The 23,020-nt window shown below is 37.9% G+C and overlaps 1 protein-coding gene across 2 annotated transcripts in view; it reads left to right on the top strand.

Annotated features, from left to right (window-relative positions):
* Window positions 1-11,799, top strand: part of SEMA3A (semaphorin 3A) — a 165,817-nt gene extending 154,018 nt beyond the window's left edge. For both annotated transcript variants that reach the window (XM_054271284.1, XM_054271294.1), the window contains 3 exons: window positions 96-163; window positions 5,838-5,980; window positions 7,492-11,799. In XM_054271284.1, the coding sequence (XP_054127259.1) occupies window positions 96-163; window positions 5,838-5,980; window positions 7,492-7,947 (667 nt within the window). In that variant the 3' untranslated portion in view covers window positions 7,948-11,799. The remainder of the gene's footprint in view (window positions 1-95; window positions 164-5,837; window positions 5,981-7,491) is intronic.
* Window positions 11,800-23,020: the final 11,221 nt, after the last annotated feature.

The raw sequence follows: 23,020 nt of genomic DNA on the forward strand, positions 1-23,020 counted from the left end.
GTGCACTTGTGGCCTCTGTAATTATATAAATGTTCCATTTGGTTCTGTTGAGCACTGGGAAGGGCACTGACAGATTTCAAATGTGATCTTTGCAGGCGCACCAGACGACAAGACATCCGAAATGGGGACCCGCTCACCCACTGCTCAGACCTGCAGCATCACAGTGAGTTATGGGCACCACTCAAGTGCAGCTCATTTGTATGTCACTTACAGACTCTGTACAGGGTAGCATAGGAAGCATGTGAATGATTTGTTGGTGACAATTGTCTGGAACATCTGCAAAAGATGAATATAATGCATCATTATCCCAATTTAGATAGCTTACAATGACCTGGATCAGACGCTGAAGTCTATTTTGGTTTGGTTTTTTGGTTTTTTTTTGGTTTTTTTTGTTTTCCTCAAATAAACAGTTTAAGCATTTTAATTTTCCTGCTTCTCTTCCCTGATAATACCATGCCATCACATTAGGCATATTATATCAGAAAAGAATTGTATTTTCTTCATGACATCAAGAAATATGTCCACGTTGCTGTACATAGTTTGCATAAGATGATAATAACAAAATCAAATTACAAACCAAATGTGTTTGTAACTACCTTGGCAAAATATGGAGTGACCTTTATTGTAAGTGTCACACTGAAAGCTCTGAAGATCAGGATGTTCTTGCAGCAGGCATATCCCCATGTGCTCTCAGCATGGGTTTTCTTAGATGTATTTTGGTTTGCTTTTTTTGTCAGCTGTTTCATTTTCACAGTGTATTGATCAGCTTCCTTTTCTGACTTGTTTGACTGACAAACTTCTCACAGTAACTGATTTGTTGCCAAACTTTTCAGAAGACCTTCACTCAGAAAATTAAAAAAATGTCCATTTTGCTGTAAGGGAAGGGAATGCTTAGGCAATGCTTCCCTCTGCTGGAAAAAAGTGATTCCTCATGATTGTGGCACATCTACAGGAACTTTTCACACAGAATGTTCTGAGTTTGAAGGGACCCATTGAGTCCAGCTCTTAAATGAATGGCCCCTACAGAGATCCTCAAGCCCTAAACCGTGATGGTATTAGCACCATGCTCTAACCAACTAGCCTAATCTCAGGGTTAAACCACTGGGAAAACAAGGAGGTGACTGGAAATGGAGATACCTCAGAATCCTCATGTCCTTCCAGTCCATGTAATAGCAAAACTTATAAATAGTCCTAAATTTTACTTTTGTGTTAGCTGTAATTCACCACCAATAGTAATTTTCTCTATCTTCATTTCAATCATTTGAAACTCAGAACTGACATTACTATGGCTTTTCTTTTTACTTGTAATTGTCAGACTCAGGCCAAGTTACTCAGAGGGAAAAAGGAGTTTTAAAAGTGCATGAATAGACTCTGATCAGTATGTAGTTGTCACCTTTTGAGAACTCATGAATGCACAACTAGTTTAGATTTGAACTAGTCAATTGTGACTAGTAGAAGGTCACAAATTTCCCATTTCATGATATCAGGTAATACTTACACAGTGAAGATCGGGCCATCCTTCTATTGGGAATGATATTTTCAATTCCAGAATAGGAGAGTTTCACCAGGCACTAAACACTGATTTTAATACCAGCAGAAGCATTTCTTAGCTTTACATTTTTACTCTCTGTGTAAAACTATGAACTGGTCTACTACCATAGGTCTGTTCATTTTAATGTTCTATAGAAGTCATGAGCCTTTGCTAGTTGTGCTTTATACAACTGTAGGTCTTTATTTTCATAGATGCAAAAAGCATTTCAAAACACTTCAGATCTTCCCATATTTGGTAAGCATATTTGTCTGAAAAAGGTTCTTTCTGTCCAAAGAGAAGAGAGTATTCCAGTTTCACAGCAGTGCAGAAATGCAGTTTTTTCCCTGATACAGTCATGAGAGCTCAAGGTCTGGACAAAGTTATATGGTCTACCTGATCCAAATGAGTTTTAGTACAGCTTTGCCAAAATGAGCAGAGCAAATATGAAACAAGGTAAGACAGCATTAGAAGGATCAGTACATTACAGAAAATAGTGAGGGAATGCAGTTCTGGATCCTAGACATGAAGGATACACAGTCATAATACTTAATGAATGGTTTAGATTGGTCTTAAAAGAAATTTTCTCTAAATCACTTGAGTTGTAACATCTATATTTACTTGTCATTTACATATGTTCATACATAGTACAGATGACTTCATGGCCTATAAATTTCCTATGCCAACTTATGCTGAGTTTTTTCCTTGTTTGTGACCAATAGTTCCCTGTACAACAGATGAAGAATTGGTTTTGTCTATAACCAAAAAAAGCTTAAGATTAATTTCTTTTACTACTTGTCTACAGATTCATTTACAGGAAGTGCCAATTGATTCTCCATGTGAACCAACAAAACCATGAAAAAAGAATATTGTCTTAATGTATATCTTTTGAGGACATTGCAGAAACCAACTTTGCAATCAGTCTGAAGCAATAATATTTTTAATAAGGTTTATGTAATGTTTTCAGCTGCTCTTTGGTGCAAATGTATAAGAAGTATAACATGACTGCACAGCAACATTAGAGAGAGTTGAGGATCCTTCACTGTACAACTGCCCAGACATTATTGTTTAACTCTAAAAGTGTGGTCACCTTTGTGGCAGCTAAAGGACAATGTTACATAAAGTGTAAGATACTAGAGGTATCAAGAAATAATAAAGTTTGGGGTTTTCTGAAGAAGAACTTGTTAAAGAAGAAGTGGGGTTGTTTTAACATGATTTATCCCAGGGGAAGTTCAAAGAATCACTCTGAATTAAACTGTATTGTGAGATTCATTCATCTGCAGAGCAATCTTGGTACAAGTACTTAGCCTTTCATACTTCTTCAGTTATGTCACAAATTATGTACTTAAAGGATATTTATCAGGGCAGTAAACTGATACTGCTGTTGGGTTCATTTTGGGAATTACTGCTTTCAGGCAGGATTTTGGGCCGAATTTCATTACCAACTTCTATAATTTTCTAATTCCTCCAGCTGCTTTTCTGAACTTCTCAGACTTTCATTTTTCCATCCAGTCTCTTCAGCTTCTCAGTCCCAAAGCTTCACTCTGATCCTGTGATTGCTTACTTATTGCATCATTGCTTACTTTCTTGCACTCCATGTGCTCAATATTTTGTGAACTTCATAGACATTTCTGTGCCTGCCTTCTGCTCCTTCAGATCATGGAAATGGAAATTGAAAGCTCTCTAAAAGGCTTCCTCTCTCATTGTGTGTCTGTCACCCATATTGTGTTTTCTGTAGCTGTGAAGAAATGTAAAGAGGACTTCACCCACTTTTCATGGTGTTCTCTAACACACTAGAATGTCATAGATCAGATCCAAGGAAACAGAAATTTGAAATGGTGCCAGAGTGCATTTCCAATAAAACTCATTACTAGATTCTTAGATACTAAGAACATTCTAGGTACCTAAGTTTTCCAGTATAAACTTCTCTATATACTTAAAAATATGCTGCTGCTCATGATCCATAGGACTTTTACCAAAGAAATACCTGTGTTTGTCCTTTTCACTGATATTTATTATTTAGAAAACTGCCTCTCCTGGATCTAATGAGAACAGTGTAACATGTGCTCTGCCCCTGTGTAATTCACTTAACTAAGCCATGTTCAGGAAAATATAATGAAGTGGAGCTGCAAGCTTCTAATGAGTAATCTGCTGGTTAAATCATCCTTTTAGGTTGCTGGAGATGAGGACCCACAGTTCACTTAGGCTTAGAAATTTGACTTGACATTCCTACTCCCAATGCAAATATCCAAACTATTGGATTGCTGTTGTTGAAGATGGGAACCTGGGAATTGAGGAATTGAGAGAGAGCATGCATCCTAGGGTGGAACCCCTGTGTTTCCATTCTTTATTATGGAAGCCTGTAAATCACTGTTCCCCAGGAACACATCACTGGAGCAGTAACATATGTGTCCCAGGCTATAAAAGGGGATATTTTCTACTGTCTAATGCTGAAGGCCTGTATGTGCTGTCTGTTGTGGATCCCAGTTCAGATATCAAACAGCTTTTCTCTGCATGAGGATATCTGGCTGCCTGCTCAGCCATGTGAATTCTGTTCCTTAAGTAGGGCATCTGACTTGAAACAGAAGAGTTCAGTACATCAGCCATTCACAGTGTTAAATCTGGACCCATCAGTTACCATTTCCAATCTTTATCTTATCACTTCTAACTTTATTCAGTCAATCTTTTCACATACTTCAGTTCTTCTGTTTCAATAACACAAATTCACCTGTGCTCCAACCACCTCACCACCTTGGCTATATTCTATTACAGCTGTTTTACCTTTCTCTTGCTCCTTTGTTTCTAATTCATGCCTTCACTGCTCCCTATCTTCCTGACCCACAGCTGTACTGACATTCTTCATGGGAATATGGTTTATGAGAGATGTCATAAAAGTTGTTTCACTCAGTTTTTAATAGAACACCTCACTCACTTGGTTAAAAGGTCCACAATCCAGCAGAGAAGGGCAAGCAAACCCATTTCCTATTTGTTTAGTGTTAATCAGCCATTTGATGTTTTATGAGAACTGGGCAAGCACCAGTCCTTACTCTGCTCCACATCCCTTTTGCCATCCTCTGCCAGGGCTGAAAGTCATTATTGAAAGTCACATGTGATTCTGTATCAGCATAAGTCAGGAGCTCAATTTTACTTTTACCTTTGTCATAGCCATCTAACAAACAGCCTGTGTTTGCTAAACAACATGGTCAGTAGGACAAAGGCAGAGTTGGGAGCTAACAAAACTGGACAAAGGATTTCTCTTTAAACAGGGTTTCAAATAGACATTATTTTCCTGTTAAAGCATATTAAAACAGTGCTAAAAATGTGAAAAACTTTTCAAACATGAAAAATGGAAAGAAAGACAAAGAATGGCAAGGAGTCAGGAAACCCCATGAGATCAACACAGTGTTCAACAGCCTACCCATCCCTTCCTCCTCATCTACTCTTCAGGATTACTGTTCTGTTGTCACTTAAATCCATACCAGCATTTCAAAGAGCTAAGGTGGAGAGTTGAAACACGATGCCTGAAAGCCTCTGTGGTATTGGAGAAGAATCAAATACCATATAAGTCCTATAGCTATGTGATATTTCCAGCAAGTTGATGAATATCTTGAAACATTGTTGTTACAAAAGGAAGTAATTTATTTAACTTTCTTTTTCCCCTCCCATAATGTCTGGTTTATTAACCTCCTTACATTTCCATAAATTATATCAGTATGAGAGGAAATGATTAATTGAAGATCGTTTCCTCAAAAACATTATTCCTGGTCATTAACAGTTTCAGCAAACTGCAGTGCCATATAATCTAAAAACATTATTCTACTTTTAAATAGCATCATGTTTTATTACTTTGCTCTAAAGTATTATGACCATAGGGCCCAGGAGGCATCATTACAAACATTCTGCAACTACACCCTGAGTTTTCTCGTTGCATACAGTTTGCTATTAAAAATTCCTGTCATGTCCTAGATCTTTTCCTTGATGAATAATAATGAGGCTTACAAAAAATTTCACAATTAAATTGATTAACTTCACATATTGAGATGTTAACAGCTGGTAGGATTTAAAATACAATTAAAAAAAAACAAACAAAACAATAAACTAAAAAACATACCATGGGTCCTTACAAAGATAGAGGTGTTGATGGAGATTTTTCAAACAGTATATTAATATGAGGAATTTTTTTTTAAGTTTTTATCTTTAAACACTTTAAAGAAGTCCAAATTCTAAAAAAAAATTACGTAGCAATTAAGGGTTATTAAGTTTCATGGGAATTTATTTATTTTTTCTTTTTTTTTTTTATGCTTTGCAGATAACCCAAGTGGTCAGGCCCTGGAGGAAAAGATTATCTATGGGGTAGAGAACAGCAGCACTTTCCTTGAGTGCAGTCCGAAATCTCAGCGTGCCGTAATCTACTGGCAATTCCAGAAGCAAAATGATGATCGCAAAGAAGAGGTACAGTAGAAAAAGAAACAAAAAGAGGTGCAACTAATTTTCTCTATAAAGGTAGACTTCAGTCTGAGTCCTTCCCAGAATAATTTTAGTTGAGCAGAACTTCTCTGTAATATATGATGTCCATTGTTCTTCAGCATATTCTCACTCTTGTTACCATAAAATCCTGTAAGGTCCTTAATAGGTTTTACAGATTTTTACAACAGCAAACATTCATATCCTCTCCTTGCTCAGACTCCCTGCAAAACACACTGGTTTGCATCAGAGATCCCAGAAACAGAAAAAGCTAGCATTCCATCTGTCACCTGAAACATCACACAAAGATTATCCAAATTTAAATATCACAAGGCTTAAAATTGCCTTTAAGAAAAAGCTTGACTGCTTTCCCCTGATCATATTGTTTGACTGAAGCACACTCTGGCAGGAGCATCCCATCTGCTGCATGCTCTGAGACTTCACTGCAGATAACAGAGTCTGAATGAAGAACTGAGAACTGTAGTGGACACCAGAGTATGGAAACTTTTCTTTTCACCAAAAGCAGTATTCAGAGAGGCAGAAACACTTATTTCCCTGTTTGCATTACACTAAGCTGATACTTTCTTTTTCTCCTTTTTTTGCCACTGGCATTCTTATGTTATTAATCACTCAAATGTTCAAGTTGTATCAAGCCAGGTCACACACATCTTAGGAGGACAGTCTACTCTGGTAGGTAGGGAGGTCAAGCTAGGGAACAAAAACTGTTTTGTTGCCTTGAAGTATTTGTAAGTATACATACACATATTTAAAGCATGTTCAGAATCATTACATTAGCTGCTTTAAATATTTTTGTTTTGTTGGAATAAGTAGTAAATTATTAAGAATGCATACTTGGTGACAGAACAGCAAACAAGTCTGCGCCTTTTCTGTCTGCAGCAACATGTGCATTGAGAGAATGAAGTTCCATTGTGGATATGAATTAATTCAGGAAAAAAACCTGTATTTTGAACAGTTGCTTTTTGAATAGTAAAATTTTTAGATTTGATCCTTAGTTGCTTGTTTGTAAATTTTCCACTTAGGCAGAACCCACTTCTATGCATGAGGGATTTTGTAATAAGGAACAGGAAGACAAAGAACCTTTTCTGCAAATGGACCTAGATTTGACTAACAGATAACAGATACTAACCTCAGTAATACAGCCAAATGAATTCATGTTTATTCTGCTGATTACAGACTCAGATCTTCTGTAATCTTTCCAGCAACTCCATCTGACATTGTTGAAACAGATCTTTGTTCATCAACAGTAGTTACTAAGGATTAAATTCCTATTTTCCCAAACTCTTGGCATTATATCAGTTTTCCCAAAATATTTGAGCCTTTCATGATAACAGATGACTGGCAAAGGGTTTTCCATTTTTGTAGGTTTGGGCATTCTTGGCCAGTTAAAAGGAGCAGTAATAAAGAAGTAGCATGGTTAGAGGATAATGTAGCACATGCATGAAAAATAACTATTGAAACCACCACTTTTCCCAATACAGATAAAAGTGGGTGACCACATGATCCGGACAGAACAGGGCCTGTTGCTACGCAGCCTTCACCGGAGGGACTCTGGTGTTTATTTCTGCCATGCTGTGGAGCACGGCTTCATGCAGACCCTGCTCAAGGTGACCCTCGAGGTCATCGACAACGACCACCTGGAAGAGCTGCTCCACAAAGAAGAGGATGGTGATGGCTCCAAGATCAAGGATGCCACCAACAGCATGACCCCCAGCCAGAAGATCTGGTACAGAGACTTCATGCAGCTGATCAACCACCCCAATCTCAACTCCATGGATGAGTTCTGTGAGCAGGTTTGGAAAAGAGACCGCAAACAGCGCCGGCAGCGGCCTGCCAACGCGCAGGTGAACACAAATAAGTGGAAGCACCTACAAGAGAATAAAAAAGGTAGAAACAGGAGGACCCATGAATTTGAGAGGGCACCACGTAGTGTCTGAGCTACATTACCTCTAGGAACCTCATCCAAGTAGAAACTTGTATAGACAGATAACTGGAAAAAAATGCAATATTCATGAACTTTTTCATGGCATTATGTGGATGTTTACAAGAGTGGAAAGTTCAAACAGTTTCCACTAGGTTTAAATAAAATCCATTTCTAGTTTTCCTAGCAAGTCCTTCCTCTCTGCTCTGATTCTAAGACCAGAAAGACCAGAGTTTCAAGGATGATAACTCACCTGGACCTAGGTTACTGCTCAAAAACTTCTGCAAGTATTCAGCAGGCAAGTTTTGCTTTCTCTTTTGATGGAGATATAAAGAAAATAGTGTATTTCATGCCGTCATCTTACAGGAAAGAAAAACAAGCCCCACCTTTCATCATCAGCACTACCACTTCTAGACTTATATAAAACTGCATGAACTCATTAAGCTGATGAACGTCGAAACACGTGATTGGACACAAGGATTTTGTTCTTGTTTTGTCTACCAGTTCTCCTGTTTATATGTGCTAGAAGAGGAAAAACAACACTGAATGAGATTGATTGTGGGAATCTGAACAACATAAGCCATCCATCATCTGGAAGAAAAAAATGTGGAGTACACTGGCCTACTACTGATGACTTCTTTCAGCTTTGATCTAAAGATGTATTTTATTAAAAGTATAATTTAAATGTACCATGAAAAAATATGCAGCAAACATTAGCTCCTTTCTAAAATAGATTAGACTTTTTGTCTTAGAAATATTGTACTTTCTAATTATTGGTTTAGAGGAAAAAAGACAACTTCCAATTATGACTGCTTTACTCTTTTGTTTGGGAAAACTTCCAGGGGAGCTGGTAACACTGCAGTTAGCCTCCTCCCCTGTCAATAATCTATATGACATGTAACTTCAAAGCAATTTTAAAACTAAGCTATTTTAACATGAAAGTCACTGTATAGCATGGAAGTATTCTGCATTCTGTTTTTCTAAGTATGGTATTTGAAATTATTCAACTTGTTAATACCTTGCTATAGACTGAACCAATGAAGAGGAGAGCATTGATTTTCAGTTGTATAATTTTTTTAATTAAAAAAAAAAACAAATAGCATTAAAATACCCTCTGCTAATTACACTCTTGCTTTCTTGGTTCATATCTGTGAATGCTAATATTTAAATACTGATGCTCATAGACTGTCATATACCCATGAGCAAAGCTCACATTCAGTTTAAGGAGTTGTGTTCCCAGCTCTGTGGTAGAGATTTGTCCACACTACTGACTCTCAGTGCTCTGTTCTTTCTGTGGGCCAGATCACCAAAATGCACAGAAACAGCACTAGGCCACCTAAATAACAACCCCAAAGCCAGGTCCCCATTTTAAGACCTGAGGGACAATTTTACCTGTGGGTGAAATCTGCTGAAGTAGTAAATAGATGACGTTCAGCTTAAAGACTAGTTTATGCTAACAGAAAATTTGGTCCTGCACTTCTTTATTATTCCATATACAGGAGAGCAACAGAGTAAAACAGACAACGTACTTGCATCATGAGTGTCAGTTTAGGGTTATAAGTAGTGGATTTATTCACCTCAGCACAGATGTGCCTTTGGTCCCCAGTTCTATGGTGTCCAGTTCTTTTGAGATCATCTTTCTCCAGCCTCCCATATTTTATCTTGGTAGAGTCTGTAAATGACATAATTTCAAGTAATGTCATTGTGGGGAAAATTACTAGAACAAAATCCTTAGCTTGCTAAAGGAGCTTTTATATAAAAGTGTGTCTGCACTGATGACTGATCTGTTTTGTTGTTATTCACTCTGTGGTATTTAATTTATCAATTTATTGCTACACTATCAACCAGCCTTATCAGATAGAATATAACACAACTGCTGTGACAGCATCTCTCGCAATGTGCCCCAGCCTCCTTGCCACTCACTAATTCAAGTATCCTTCTGCTTAGTGAAGCCTTGACTTCTTGCCTATTGGATTAGAAATTGGATTTTCACTAACAGCTGAGTTACTTCAGTCCCCTTTGAATTCTTTGGAGGGGATGAACTTGCACGATTCTTTTGTCATTTAATTCTTCGGGAAAAAAGTCGTTGAATAGGCTAGGACAAGGCTGTAGGGCCATGGTTTAAGAAAGCACTTGGGAATTTATTTTTAAAGCAGCTTTAAGTCTCTCTTATGTTTAACCTGACTCTTGTGAACTTCAGTATGCTGGTAAATTCCCATTATTTCATGATGTGCTGAATATGGATGAATTAAACCATATGTTCGACTATGTACTTTTCTGTACAGAAGTATTAATTTTTCAGCTCAGTTTATGGTTAATTTCTGAGCACTGTTGTCAGATGAATTATTTAATTTTAATCACAGAACATTCTTTAGCCTTTTGTGAAGGGCTGTTTTCTACTATCTAGTTACTACAATACTCTTTCTTACAAAAGGAAACAGTTTTAAAATAAACCTCAGAGAACTCAGTGGGAAAATTTCAGATTGATTTCAATAGACCCCAAATCACTTTGATTCCTTTTTTACAGATTCATGGAATTGCTATGTAACTTTTTTTTCTTCCATGTTCAGAGCAACTGGTTCTATAGAAACTCCTCAAAAAAAAAAGAAACAAAACCATCCTCTTTTACAATGCCTGAAGAGTAAACATATTAAATAAAATCAGAATTCCAAGATATGTCTTTCTATACTGAGAAAGATAATCTGTGGGAACAAAATTACAGAAGTTGCAGCATTTTTACCCTGACCTGGCAGTCTCATTGAACAATTGATATGATCATATCTTACAAACTTCAGCCCCGTCCTCACTGACATGAGTAGTCTTGTTTAAGTTTTTGTATTTGTTTATATAAAGAAGAGGGCAAAAGATCAAGCCAACAGTGGAAATTTTTGATTTTTTAGGTTCATGTTATGGTCAAGTTAAAGCAACATTTAATACTGATGTGAACTTCTTTTCAAAAAGCCTAGGCCTTAATGAATTAATGTATAGAAAGATGCCCTGCAGCTTCAGTAAGATTCATATCCCCATTTATGTCGTTATTGTTAAAAGCAACATAAAGTTTGAAAATAAAGATTAAAATGGTATTTCTGTAAATGGCCAATAAAACCCTTTAAACCTCTAGTTACAGACTTTAGAAGTAAGTAAAAAGTTGTGTTTAAGCTGGAGAGAAATAAAGGATTTCATTTATAACCAGAAAGATCTATTTTCATTGTTTTAAGGTATCCATCTGCAAGGAACAAAAATATATTTAATCTTATTCTTATACTTTTTGCACTTGCACAGATCACTGAAATGGGAATTCGTTCTATGGCTCCTAAAAACTGTATGGTTATGTTAAACTATAACATCAAACTGAGAAAACATGCATCTTTGCAAAATAAAGTTAAATCTTCATGACCCAATAAAGTCACTATGTAAAAAAAATTAAATTAAATGCATGTGAATGCGCATTTACTGTTCCTTTTTATGTATTATTTAGTGAATATCAATGGTATGTGTTTAATAGTTCAGTTTTTGCTACCTACACATTAGTCAAAAGAGATGTAAATATTTTAGGTAAGGAGGTACAGTGTAAAGTACTGTTATCTAGAGGTACTCCATTTCGGTGTGTTCAGCAAAATACTAAAATGCAAGATTTTGCCACACAGGTGATAAGGTGGTTTATTTCCTATACCAGTGTCTGAGTTGTGTGCTTGTTCTTTAAACACATTCCTCACTGGGTAGTAAATAATTCCACTTCTGTATTTATCACTTCAATTCAGATGGGAACTAGAAAACTGGAGAGAAAGTGTAATGAAACTGCTGCTGTAAATTATTTCTTTTAGCATGTATTCAGTTGTTAAATAAACATTTCTTCCAAATATTTGAAGTTCAGTGTCTTGACTGTTTACACGGAAATGTGCCCTGTAACCTTCATGAGCATATGGAGTGCATTGTTGCCAATATAATGCTATCAATGTGTATGAGTTCTGTTTATTAGGCCAGAAGGATTGCTATTAGTATTAATGGTATTTTTGGGGTTTTTTTGAAGGCTACAAACTAATAAGCCTGAAATGAAAGGCATGAACTTATCTTCAGCCTATCTTTTGGCAGAGCTGCTGAGCTTGTGCAGATAAAGCCACACATATACACACACCCCCACTCTCCACTCTGCCCATGAACCAAACTGTAAATCAGCCTGGAAGCCGTGTGAATAGGAGCAAGTTGCTGTACTTGATGAAATTTCACTCTGTGCAATGCTAATGGCTCAGGACAGCTATGCTGCTTCCCTTTGGAAACTGGCTTGCACAGACAGCAAGTGGAATAAATCAGGTTCTGTCTGTTACCAACATACTCTTGTATCCTTAGGTAAACTTAGCAGCTGTTTGGAAGTGCATAGGGGCTCCATCTAAAAGTAATATGCTGTGGCACTAAGCATTGTGCAAACAGATAATAAGACAAATGGCTGTTCTGGAAAGCATGAAGTTTAGATACACTAGACAAGGAGTGGAGGAAGGAAAGTATCATTATTTCCATTTGGCACATACAGAACTGAAGAATCAGCCAGTAGTACTGAGCTGTCACTAATCCATTCAGCCTCACCATGCTCCTTCCTGTAGAGCAAGGATAGATAGAGGAGTCTGGTTCAAAAGGATGATGTAAGGGAATTTTATGGCTACTACTGTTTTCTGAAATTGCAAATAAGCCTTCAGCAGCAGCCAAGCGACTCAGTGGGTTACAAAAGATGCTGCAAATACAAAACGGACAAAATTAATATCACAAGCCATGAATCTGCTAATTGCAAAGGCAGTAACGTTGTATTTCTGTGACCAGTGCATAGCTTAGAAATTCAAAGGAAGAGCCTTGTTTCTGGATGCAGCCACACAGTGTCCTTTGCTAGAATTCCCTGCAGAGCACAGCTGAGTGTCCTCTGTTACTACTCTGTACATTACCAGGACCTACATACAATGCCTAGGGGCCACCTTCAATGACAATGAGTGGGAAGAAGGAAGAAACATTTAAGATATAATGCTTATGTGTTCTTATATACAAATGCACAGATATGTAGATGTACATTTAAACAGCCAGCTTTCACTGAGATGAAATCCCCTTTTCTCTTAAGGATTTGAGGCCCTCAATGTAATTCTAGTACATCTCTAAATATGCTTGGTGGCTTTGACTGTAAATTGTTATAAATGTTTCCTCTGTGAAGACTGAAACACACTATTCTCTTTCCTTACAGGTCACATTCACTGAGCTCCCCATCAAACATCAATTTAATGGCAAAGTTATGGTGCTTTTTTTCCAAAGCATAAAACAAAGGGACTATTATGCCTAGAATGCTCAGTAACAGGATACAAGCAGATCAGAGTAATAGTGATTCAGCCAGCTTCTTTGCTCCCCATAAATACTTCCATGAAAGGTTGGAGGAGCTTCATAGAAAAACTAGAAACTGTGGAGAAGAGGCCTTATTTGAGACCTTTTTGTCCTGGAATTTATAAAAGATTGACATTTTGGAGAACTTCGGGATAATCCCAGCTAAATCCCAAAGCTCTAGTGAAGCAGTATCCAAACTAAAAAATACAGTGAAAAATACCACAGTGCTCTAACAGATCCAGATCAGTTCCATCCTTTAAATTTCAAATACTACAGAGCAAAAACCATCATTTCTCCTAAACTATCTAGAATGCAAAACAGCACAAGCAGTCTTATTCATCTCTACTGGACATCAGATATCTATTAAACTGGGGAATTGAGTCTACATTATCTTCACATAGAACAGCAACTAAAAATCACTTCGCTTAAGAAAGCCAACTACCATTTCTCTCTTAGCAATTTTTCACCCCTCAGGAAATGGGCTTCTGTTTGTCTCAATATTAACCTGAATAAGTCATTTTATGGTTCCTACAGTCCTTGTTGAATGTTACACTCTTCAACACACCTGAGGAACCCCATTTCTGACAACCAGCCCTCCTTGAGGTGCTTCTCTTGTGACATGTGTTAATACTAAGCCTAAAAACATCCTGTTCTCATGCACAGGTATAAAATCAGCCCTTGGTGGGCAGCAAAAAAACATGTCTTCATTGAGCTATGACGTACCATGTGAGAATATTCCGGTCAGGAAGTTTTAAGGGATGAAAAGTTTCTGGTCTGGGGACAGTAAGGAGTCTCTGAGGATCTGCCAGCCAGAGTGGGACCCCCACATCCAGGACAGGGCAGGCAAGGGGGCAGCTGGGGCAGCTCCAGCCCCTGGCCTCAGGCACATCTCCTGAGCATCAGCCCCCAGGGGGACCTGGCTTGACGCGGCCTGTGGCGTTGTGTGTTTTTAAAAGCGTTTACGTTGGTTCTGTTGTAAAGTTAGTTATCCTTTGTATAAGTTTAAGAAATGGTTTGATCCTTGGTTTCCCCCATGTAATCCCCTCAGAATGGTTTCTCCCCAAGTTGTTTACCACCTGTTTTTCCTGCCAGTGGCTTTGTCCCTCAAAATGATTGATCCTTTGTTCCTCTCCCTGTGCCCTTATAAGTTTCTTTCCTCCTTCACGGTGCTGCCCATTTTCCCTGTCTGTCATTGTAACCATCCCCCTTTATTTCGAGAATTTTCTGTATCTATCATCCCTAACTTGAGATATGATTTGCCTCCAGAGCTTCTTCCCTCCCACATGTGATCCTCATAGGCTCAGCTGTGTCTCACACTCCTCCCCTGATCTTTGCCTATTGGTTACTTTATGTCTCCTCCTATCATTCACACTCCCTTTATCAGTGCCTCCCCAAATTCCTCTCTTTGACATTTGCCCTTGGTCCTGTGTGGAAATAAAGTTTCCTTGGTATCTACACGAGTGTCTGCTCTCTCCTTCCTTCACCTCGGGACTTCGTAGCCACACTCTTGCCTGCGCCACCCTCGCTGCAAACAGCACCACTGCCCACAGGTTCCCTGAGGAGAGCCTGGGGATGGCTGATCTTGTGGTCCTCTCCGGTCACAAAGGGGGCAGCTATCCAGCTCCTGTGGCCGCAGAGTGAGCTACAATGGGCCATGGGCAGTGCGCGAGGGCGTACACGGCCCTAAGTCCGGCTAGCTGAAGGGGTGAAGCGGCCGACGCCCCTGCGCATCTGAGGCCAGCCCCCCTTGGCGTCCTGGCCTTGGGCTGGGCTGGATTGCAGACTTGGGTTCGCGCTGGACGAGACGAGAGAGGAGGCGACCACTTGCTGGGGGTAAAATGTCGGTTTATTGAAGAGCCCACATGCAGCACAGGGCAAACCAACAGGTGGAAAAACCCACAGCAAAATGGCCCCGAACACGGGGGGAGACAGAGTTTTACAGGGAAGGGGTGGAGACGGGAGGGGAAGCCCAGCTAACCAATAGGGGAATATGTGGGGAGGTACATAAGAAAACTGACACAAGAACTTATCCAATAAACATAGAACAAAGGAGGGGCCCTGGGACGTCAGCCAACCACCACCCCCAGAGAGAAGAATGTTCTAGAAAGCAGGGAGGAGTGGGGGGTGATTGACTGGGCTCAGGGAGGAGGAAAACTTTACTTATATGGTGGGATAAGGGAGGAGCAGTTATGTAACTTGGGAGATTGACAATTAACAGGGGCAGGGGTAACCATAGTAACATAACTGCCAAAGGCTCTGTGGTGGGAAAACTGGAGGGGAAAGAACCATTTTACAAAGAACAGGGGGGGAATAATACATAAAATGGGGGAACAAAACGAGAAATTTAAAAACACACTACAACAGGGCAGGTTTGTGTGGGATTGGAGATGGAATCCTGCAGCCTCTCTGGGGCAGGCGCTGAGTGCCCGGGGCTGTGGGCAGGGTGGGATGAGCTGTGGAGTGGGCTGGGGCATTAGGGCTCTTGAGTTCAGGCAGGTGTACCTGGTGCTTGCAGCCAAGGAGGCTCAAACACCCTTCCTGAATTACTTTTAATCACCTGAGGTTACTTGTCTGCCATATTCAGAGTCAGTTCTCTGCCTCCTGGAGGCCTACAATAAACCAACAGTACTGTAACAGCAGAATTGGCTTCCAATTTGATTGGATCAGGTTAGCTGATGTTGAAATAAAAAGGTAAATTTACACCAGACAGTTACTAAGAATTAATGTACACAGGATTATAACAGATTATCTTTTTCTTTAATCATAGACAATAAAGGTCTGCCTTTCTTCCCTCGTGTGAGCCTGCCAGGTCTGCCTGTGCACAGCCACATTCCACGGAGCTGCATCTGAGGCACCTGGCATGGGTTTTGAAAGGATAAATCTGATTTCATGAACAGACCGAGTAGTTTTTCAGGCCATTCCACCTTACAGTAAATTACATCTGGTCCTGTGTCCTGGGAACAAACTTTTCACTTCTCAGCATGGGGTACCCCTGCAGCCTGTATTACTTTTATGCTTTATCCAAATATATTGTGTTCATTTCTCTGTGAGTTTCATGGTCATGTTTTCTTCTAAGCATGTTAACATGAATCATGATTCTTTATGCAGAGGCAAATGGAGATGCATGTTTCTGCATGGAAAAAGGATAAAAAGACTGTGGTAATTCTGTTAGATCTACTACATCAAGTAAATATCAAATATGACTTGAACTTCTCATTTCTTCATTTCTTGCTATAGCTGCAGGCAGGAGAGGAAAAGGGCAGACAAAAGAAATAAAGACATTTCAGCTATGTTCTGCAGTCATGATTTCCTTAAGCCCTTAAGTTTCATATGTCACTTTTTTCCTGCTCTTGTAGCACTGCATAGAGAGCATGCATTCCTACAAACTGCTTTTGCTGAACAATACCACACTGAATAGCTCCATAAATCAGAACAAATAGACTGTGCCAGTTCCTCTGAAGGAGGCTTAACTTACCTCTTCTGTTTGTTATTTTTATTATTATAGCAAGATTGCTGCTTCTCTTTCTGTAAAGGGTTTTGTCAGCAGTTTTATTCTAAAGCTGTATTGTTAGGGCTTTATAATTTTGTCTACAAGTTAAAGATTTTAAGTATCAGCTTTTAATCAACAAATAATTTTACAGTTCCTTAAAATAAATTGCTAGACTATGATCAAAATTCCATTTTGAAAACAAGCTAAAAAAGATTACAACTTTAGCCATGTCAGGTAGTTGTTTTAGTGACTGCACTGCAAAAAATTATGAGTGGGATAAAGCTTAGTAAGCATAATGAAAAGCTGCTCACCTGGCTGGATTTTGTGTTTGTTTTAGAAACATCTGTGTACTTATCAGAGGTCCTGAATGAGACAGCAGCTTAAGCACATTCTTCTCTAATTATTTGTGTGTTAATCACACGTGGCTGTTCCTAAGGTGTGTCCTGGACTCAAATGTTTTCTTCTTCATGCCTGTTTCTTCATTTAAGCTGATTTTTAGTTGCTGTTCTATGTGAAGATAATGTAGACCCAATTCTTTCCCCAGTTAAATGGATGTCTGATGTCCAGTACAGATGAATAAGACTGCTTGTGCTGTTTTGCATTCTAGATAGTTTAGGAGAAATTATGTTTTTTGCGCTGTAGTATTTGAAATTAAAAGGATGGAACTGATCTGGATCTGTTAGAGCACTGTGGAATTTTTCACTGTATTTCTCTTTAGTAATGAAAGATATGCACACAGCACTCTTATAAACATGCCAATGCTTCTAGAAATCAGCAAGTTGTATTTTTTGTCTTTAATGCTAACCAGTATACTTAGCTAGACCCTCACTCAAATAAATAAAGCTGTGTGCTCCACCACCATTTCTGTTGACTGGAATCCATCAAACAGTCAGGGTACTGAAAGGTATGAATTCAATCCTTGTGCTATTCACTATGGCTCAAAATGTTACTTATGAAAGCTAAACAGTTCGATGCCAGTGTAAAGCAATTGAATGTAACAGGGCTTCAAGCTATGATAAATGTCTCACATCTGTATCTGTGATCTTCACAAGCTGGAGGGGGAGAAATGGCTGAATGTAGGAAAATTAAACTACTTGTAGTTAAGTTCACAGTTGCATGTCAAAACAGCAGACAAAATGCAGCTGAGAAAATCTTCTTTGGACACAGGATGGATCACAGGCATGCTTGGCATATAATGTTTGTCTCCTAGAAATTCTCCTGTTTGGCATCTACTCGGCTTGCACAATATGTTGGCAGTTGTACATACTGTTGCCTGACAGAAAAGTATTTCTACAAATATTTGGATCTATTGTTAACACTAAATCCTTTTTTTAAGCTCTTGGATTTGGAAGAAGCTGAAACCTTAAGTAGAGCTCCAGGGATATTTCCAGGTATGGTACCATCACAAATTACAGTTTACTTGTAATCTCTGTGTAAATGATGAAAAATCTTTCTAGAACCATTAAAGGGTTAGAGGTGGTCTGTGGATGGAAATGAAAAATACCACAACAAAATATATGGATGCTTTTTTTATAAGGAAAAATCAAAAAAACTGACATTTTAGTGTAATAGGGAATAAGAACACAACATGCAGTTTCCCTTTCAAGTCTCACTGTCTTCTATATTTTATTTTATTGTATTTTTAAAGCTAGAAACATTATTTTATATTTCACCACAAGTATGAATGTTGCTTCTATTACAAGCATTGAACATTTTTGTGTTCCTTGCAAGCCAGTAAAAATAAATGCCACTAAGAAAAGAAATGCTTACCAAGTCTATAAAATAGAATGTATAATTGTTAAACCTTAACTCTTACACTAGTTGGGTCAGTTAGATTTGTATAGTAGAACTAGCACATATACCACAGAGGTAATGTGATCTGTTGAGGAATACTCACTCTTTTTCTCCAGGCAAGGCAGTGTACTACTATTTCCTCCCTTCAACTGACTTCCCAAAGTGGAACTTAATTTGTTAGTGCCAAGGAATTGCATTCTTAATCCTTTATTCCAATTACTCCTACCAGGCAGCTGATCCTGAATGAAGCCTGCAATATTTTACCTCTGTCACTCCTTCAAGCCAGGAATTTACCCCACCACCAGAGATCTCCATAAGGATTTATCCAAATCATCAAAATAGTATTAGAACTACAATGCAAAAGAATTAAAAATATGAAATATTTCCAAAATAAGTACAAGAAGCAGTTAGAATTACTGGTAACCTCTTTAGACCCAGTTTTCTGTTAGAAGGTTAAAGGGATACATGCTCATGCACAGGGCTCTTCCAGTTCATTCAAGTATTATAGGCATAAAGAACTGCTAAAAACCAGGAAAAGTTCTTGGGAATTACTGAAATCTGCTTCCATCATAGCTCTTGGAAATTGCACCATTGTCTTTAAATGGAACAGGATCAATCCAGGATTTGCATTTCCTACCATGAGTCGCTAAAAGCAATGGCTTGAGGCATTCAAAGTCAGGTTCTGTATGGAAACCTGTTTTGGTAGTGACTTAAAAGAAGGTGGTGGAGAAACAGTGTTTCTATGAAATGAAATTAAGCTGCATTTCATTCTATGAAATGAAGCTGCTATAGATAAGACATGCCCTGATTTTGCACTTTAATTTTAGGTACAATGGTAAGAAATGTTAAGTTGAACTCCCTATTTGATTCGCACAAAAGTTTATTTTTTTTTTTCTCACTCTGGAATTGTGTGTCAGTTTGTGGTCACTCAGAAAGGTGACTGACAACACTTTCAACACCATACAATGCCAACCCAGATGTGGGAGATTAAGGACTGGCCGCAAGATCTCATGTTGTTACGGGCAGACAGAACCCTCCCCTTTACCGTTACTTAGCCCCGTTTTTGCTGACCATTAACCCCTGTTATAAATGACCCTGTGTAACCATAATAAATGCCATTTACCATTGACCATATTGGTATGTGCGAGTATTTGGACCCAGTGGCAAAAGTGTTGCCACTGTGCCGTTCCCAATCCAGGACGCCACGGTCCAAGCAGAGGCAACACCCAGATCTCTGCAGAAGATCTTGATATTTGAAATAGACGTGGAGAAGAAAACTGAAGAGAACTGTCAGTTTCTCATATAAACACCTCCAGGGAGTATAAGCTTCTAATATTACCAAGAAGGATATTTTCACATCATAAAAAGAGCTCAGACTGAATTTTAAGCCAACTGTTTCAAGTCTGGATTTTTTTCTTGCAGCTTCTTCTCAGGAATGATGCGTTATAAGAATTGATTAATATAAAAAGTACAATACCTGTCTTAAATAATTGATGTGTGTCAGTCAGTTCCATGTTTCAGAAGAGAAGTTGCCTCAGATTAAAACTGTTCTTCAAGAGTAGTAAGGAGATAAGCTGCTCACAGGAGTACTTTGTTCCTAGTGTTCATCATAAGGATACCTTATGATCTAAGTTTTCAAGGACAGTTTTCTCTTTCTGGAGGAATGTGGAAATGTATGTTGTTTGGATTTATTCGGGGCTGTTCATTCAGTTAGAGTTATATATAATCATGTTAGAGCTTTGAGAAGCTGAAATAAATCTGCAACACATTAATTAGCTTGTGGGTCATTATGAAGGTAATGTAAACCAAGGTTTCCTCATGCTGGACTGAATATCTTTTTGGATAACATGGTAAATTTCTGTATTATTTTTATGAAGTATGTGTGTCTTTGTTTATCTCTTTCATCAGATAAATGGTGGTTGAGGCTGTATATTAGTGAAAATGTCTTCACTGAGTGGATTGTCAAGATTCAGAACAGGCTTCAAAGGGAAGTGCTTGGAGTTGTTAAATCCCTGGAGTTATTTAAAAAGATTTGTAGATGTGGTGATTAGGGTTGTGGTTTAGTGGTGGACTTGGCAGGATTTGGTTTACAGTTGGACTTTACAAAAAGACATTTTCCAACCTAAATTACTCTACAGTTCTATAAATTGTAAGTTGCAAAGCTTCACTATTAGGACCCAAGAATTCCTTCTTAACTCTTCCTAACATAAGAGCATAATGAACAGTGATCTTGCCCAACAACCTGTCTGAAACACTGGTAGAAAGTCAATTGGGACATATGCCTATAACAAAAAAAATCACAAATAAATACAATGATAACTCCTCAGAATAATCTCCTACTTTTCAAATGTTTGATATCTGATAAATTCATATAATGCCCTCTTGTTACTTTTACTTGGACAGTGCTTGATTAATTAATCCACAGTCATTCTCTGCTTCCTTTAAATAATTATATTAAAAGATTCACCTAGGCTTTGTTTTCTACCCCTAATTTCATACAAAGTTTCTAATTTTCTGACTTCTAATTTCTTATGAAGTTTGCTAGTTGCATTCGCTCTGATATTCTCAATGTATTTCTGCGCAGGTTAAATGCTGATTTGGTTCTTGTTTCAGCATTAATAATATTTTCTGTAGTTCAACAACTGTTCTGCTTTAAATTGAATAATGTGATTCTTAAAAATAAGATCCCAAAGTACACTCTATGTCTCCACATTGAGAAGTATTTTGCAGGTAAATATATAAACATAATTATCAGATATTGAGAGACCACAGATACTTAAAACTCCTGTGTAGCATTCAGTGCTAGTTTTTATTTACTGGTATATTGCAAGATTGTAAAAAGACTTATGAATTACAATATTTAATCAAACAATACACAAGGAAGAAGATGACCTATGCCAAAAAAATGGTAATTAAAGCCTAAATCAAGAAGGAGCAGGTCAATAGAACAGTCAGCTGGGAAGAACCACAAGACAATACTGAGATACTACTGATTAGTCTAATAATTGCTTTATCACAACAGCTAACAAGCTATTGCTGAGCACTGTGTTATGAAATGCCAGAGACATTTCCACTGAAGACTGTGAGAAAACCAATTGCACAGCTGAAACTGTAGAACAATGCAAAAATGGGATTATACTTCTTCTATCAGTATCCATTTTATTTTTATAAGCATGATGGGAAACCAATTATGATGACAGCTGTGATAAGTCTTCTTTAAAAATTATACTGATTACATCTTGTTTCTCATTATCCATATGAGGAATAACTAGAAAGAAAAATAAACCTGATCCTACATGCACAGTGCAGCCTAGTGTCTTCCTAATTCATTCTAACAGCTGTTTAAAAACAACTGAATTCAGTGAATAATCAAATTAAAACTATATAAGTAGCCACTTTGTTTCTAGAGGTGTGATAAAAATCAATAAAAATTAGGATTATTTTATGTTGTTTATTATATGCATTGTTCTTCCTACCTATGAAACTTCAAAATGCCCTCATGGATTCATTGTTTCGGGTATGAGCTTGTGTGTTTTCCATGAGGGGGGTGAAGGTTGCAGAGGATGTCAGTGTATATATGTGAACATTTAGCACATTGCCCACAATCAGAATTTGGGATTGGAATGCAATAACAGATGACTGAAAGAGGAAAGACATCTGTATATATTTGAAACCACAGTGATTATTTATCTTGGCGTTTGTTCATAACTAGTAGATTAAAAGTACCTCTTCTATAAAAAGTCAAATAATTATTTTAAACTAAATTGAAGAATTATTAGATCCCTATCAAACATTGGTTTTTTAAATTTATTATTGAGACAGCCAAAATGACTTCAATATTTTATTAAAAATCATGTGTGTTTTTCTTAACTTCTGTTATGAATGGTTTTTCATTTCATGGGCTTCTTTTAATATTACAAGAAATGGCACAGGTTTTGTAGGGAAAGAATAATCAACTGAAAAATTCCTTTTTAAAAAAATTGAATTTCTCCTAAAAATTTTCTTAGTAAGTATTATTTTCCTCAAACTGTTTGGGGCTTAGAGCTATCAAATCTTGACCAAGCTAGCATTAATTTTTATGAATTATAAGCAATTACAGCAAATTTTTCAGACATACAATGAGGATGGGACTTGATCTATAAAGGCACTTGGATATCTTATTTTTTCATGCCTTTGGTAACATTTCTTTCTTCCTTGTGTCACATCTAGGAAATAGTGCTCTCATTGCTCTCCAGCTGAGAACTCAGGCCAGGGGTAACCCAAGTGGATGGGTAACAGTGCCTGAGTGCCTCAACCAGAAAATGAACCCGGCTTTTCCAAGCCTGAAACCACAAAACTGTTTGTTCTTCTTTAGTAAATGGGTTTGCAATATATATTTCCACATGCTTTGTGTTTGCACTACCCCAGAATCATTCACAATATAACCTAATCATCTACAAAATTACCTAAA

The sequence above is a fragment of the Melozone crissalis genome, unplaced genomic scaffold (genome assembly GCF_028551555.1).
Source record: "Melozone crissalis strain CALT ecotype California unplaced genomic scaffold, PUWL_Pcris_2 ptg000004l_1, whole genome shotgun sequence".
NCBI classification, from domain to species: domain Eukaryota; kingdom Metazoa; phylum Chordata; class Aves; order Passeriformes; family Passerellidae; genus Melozone; species Melozone crissalis.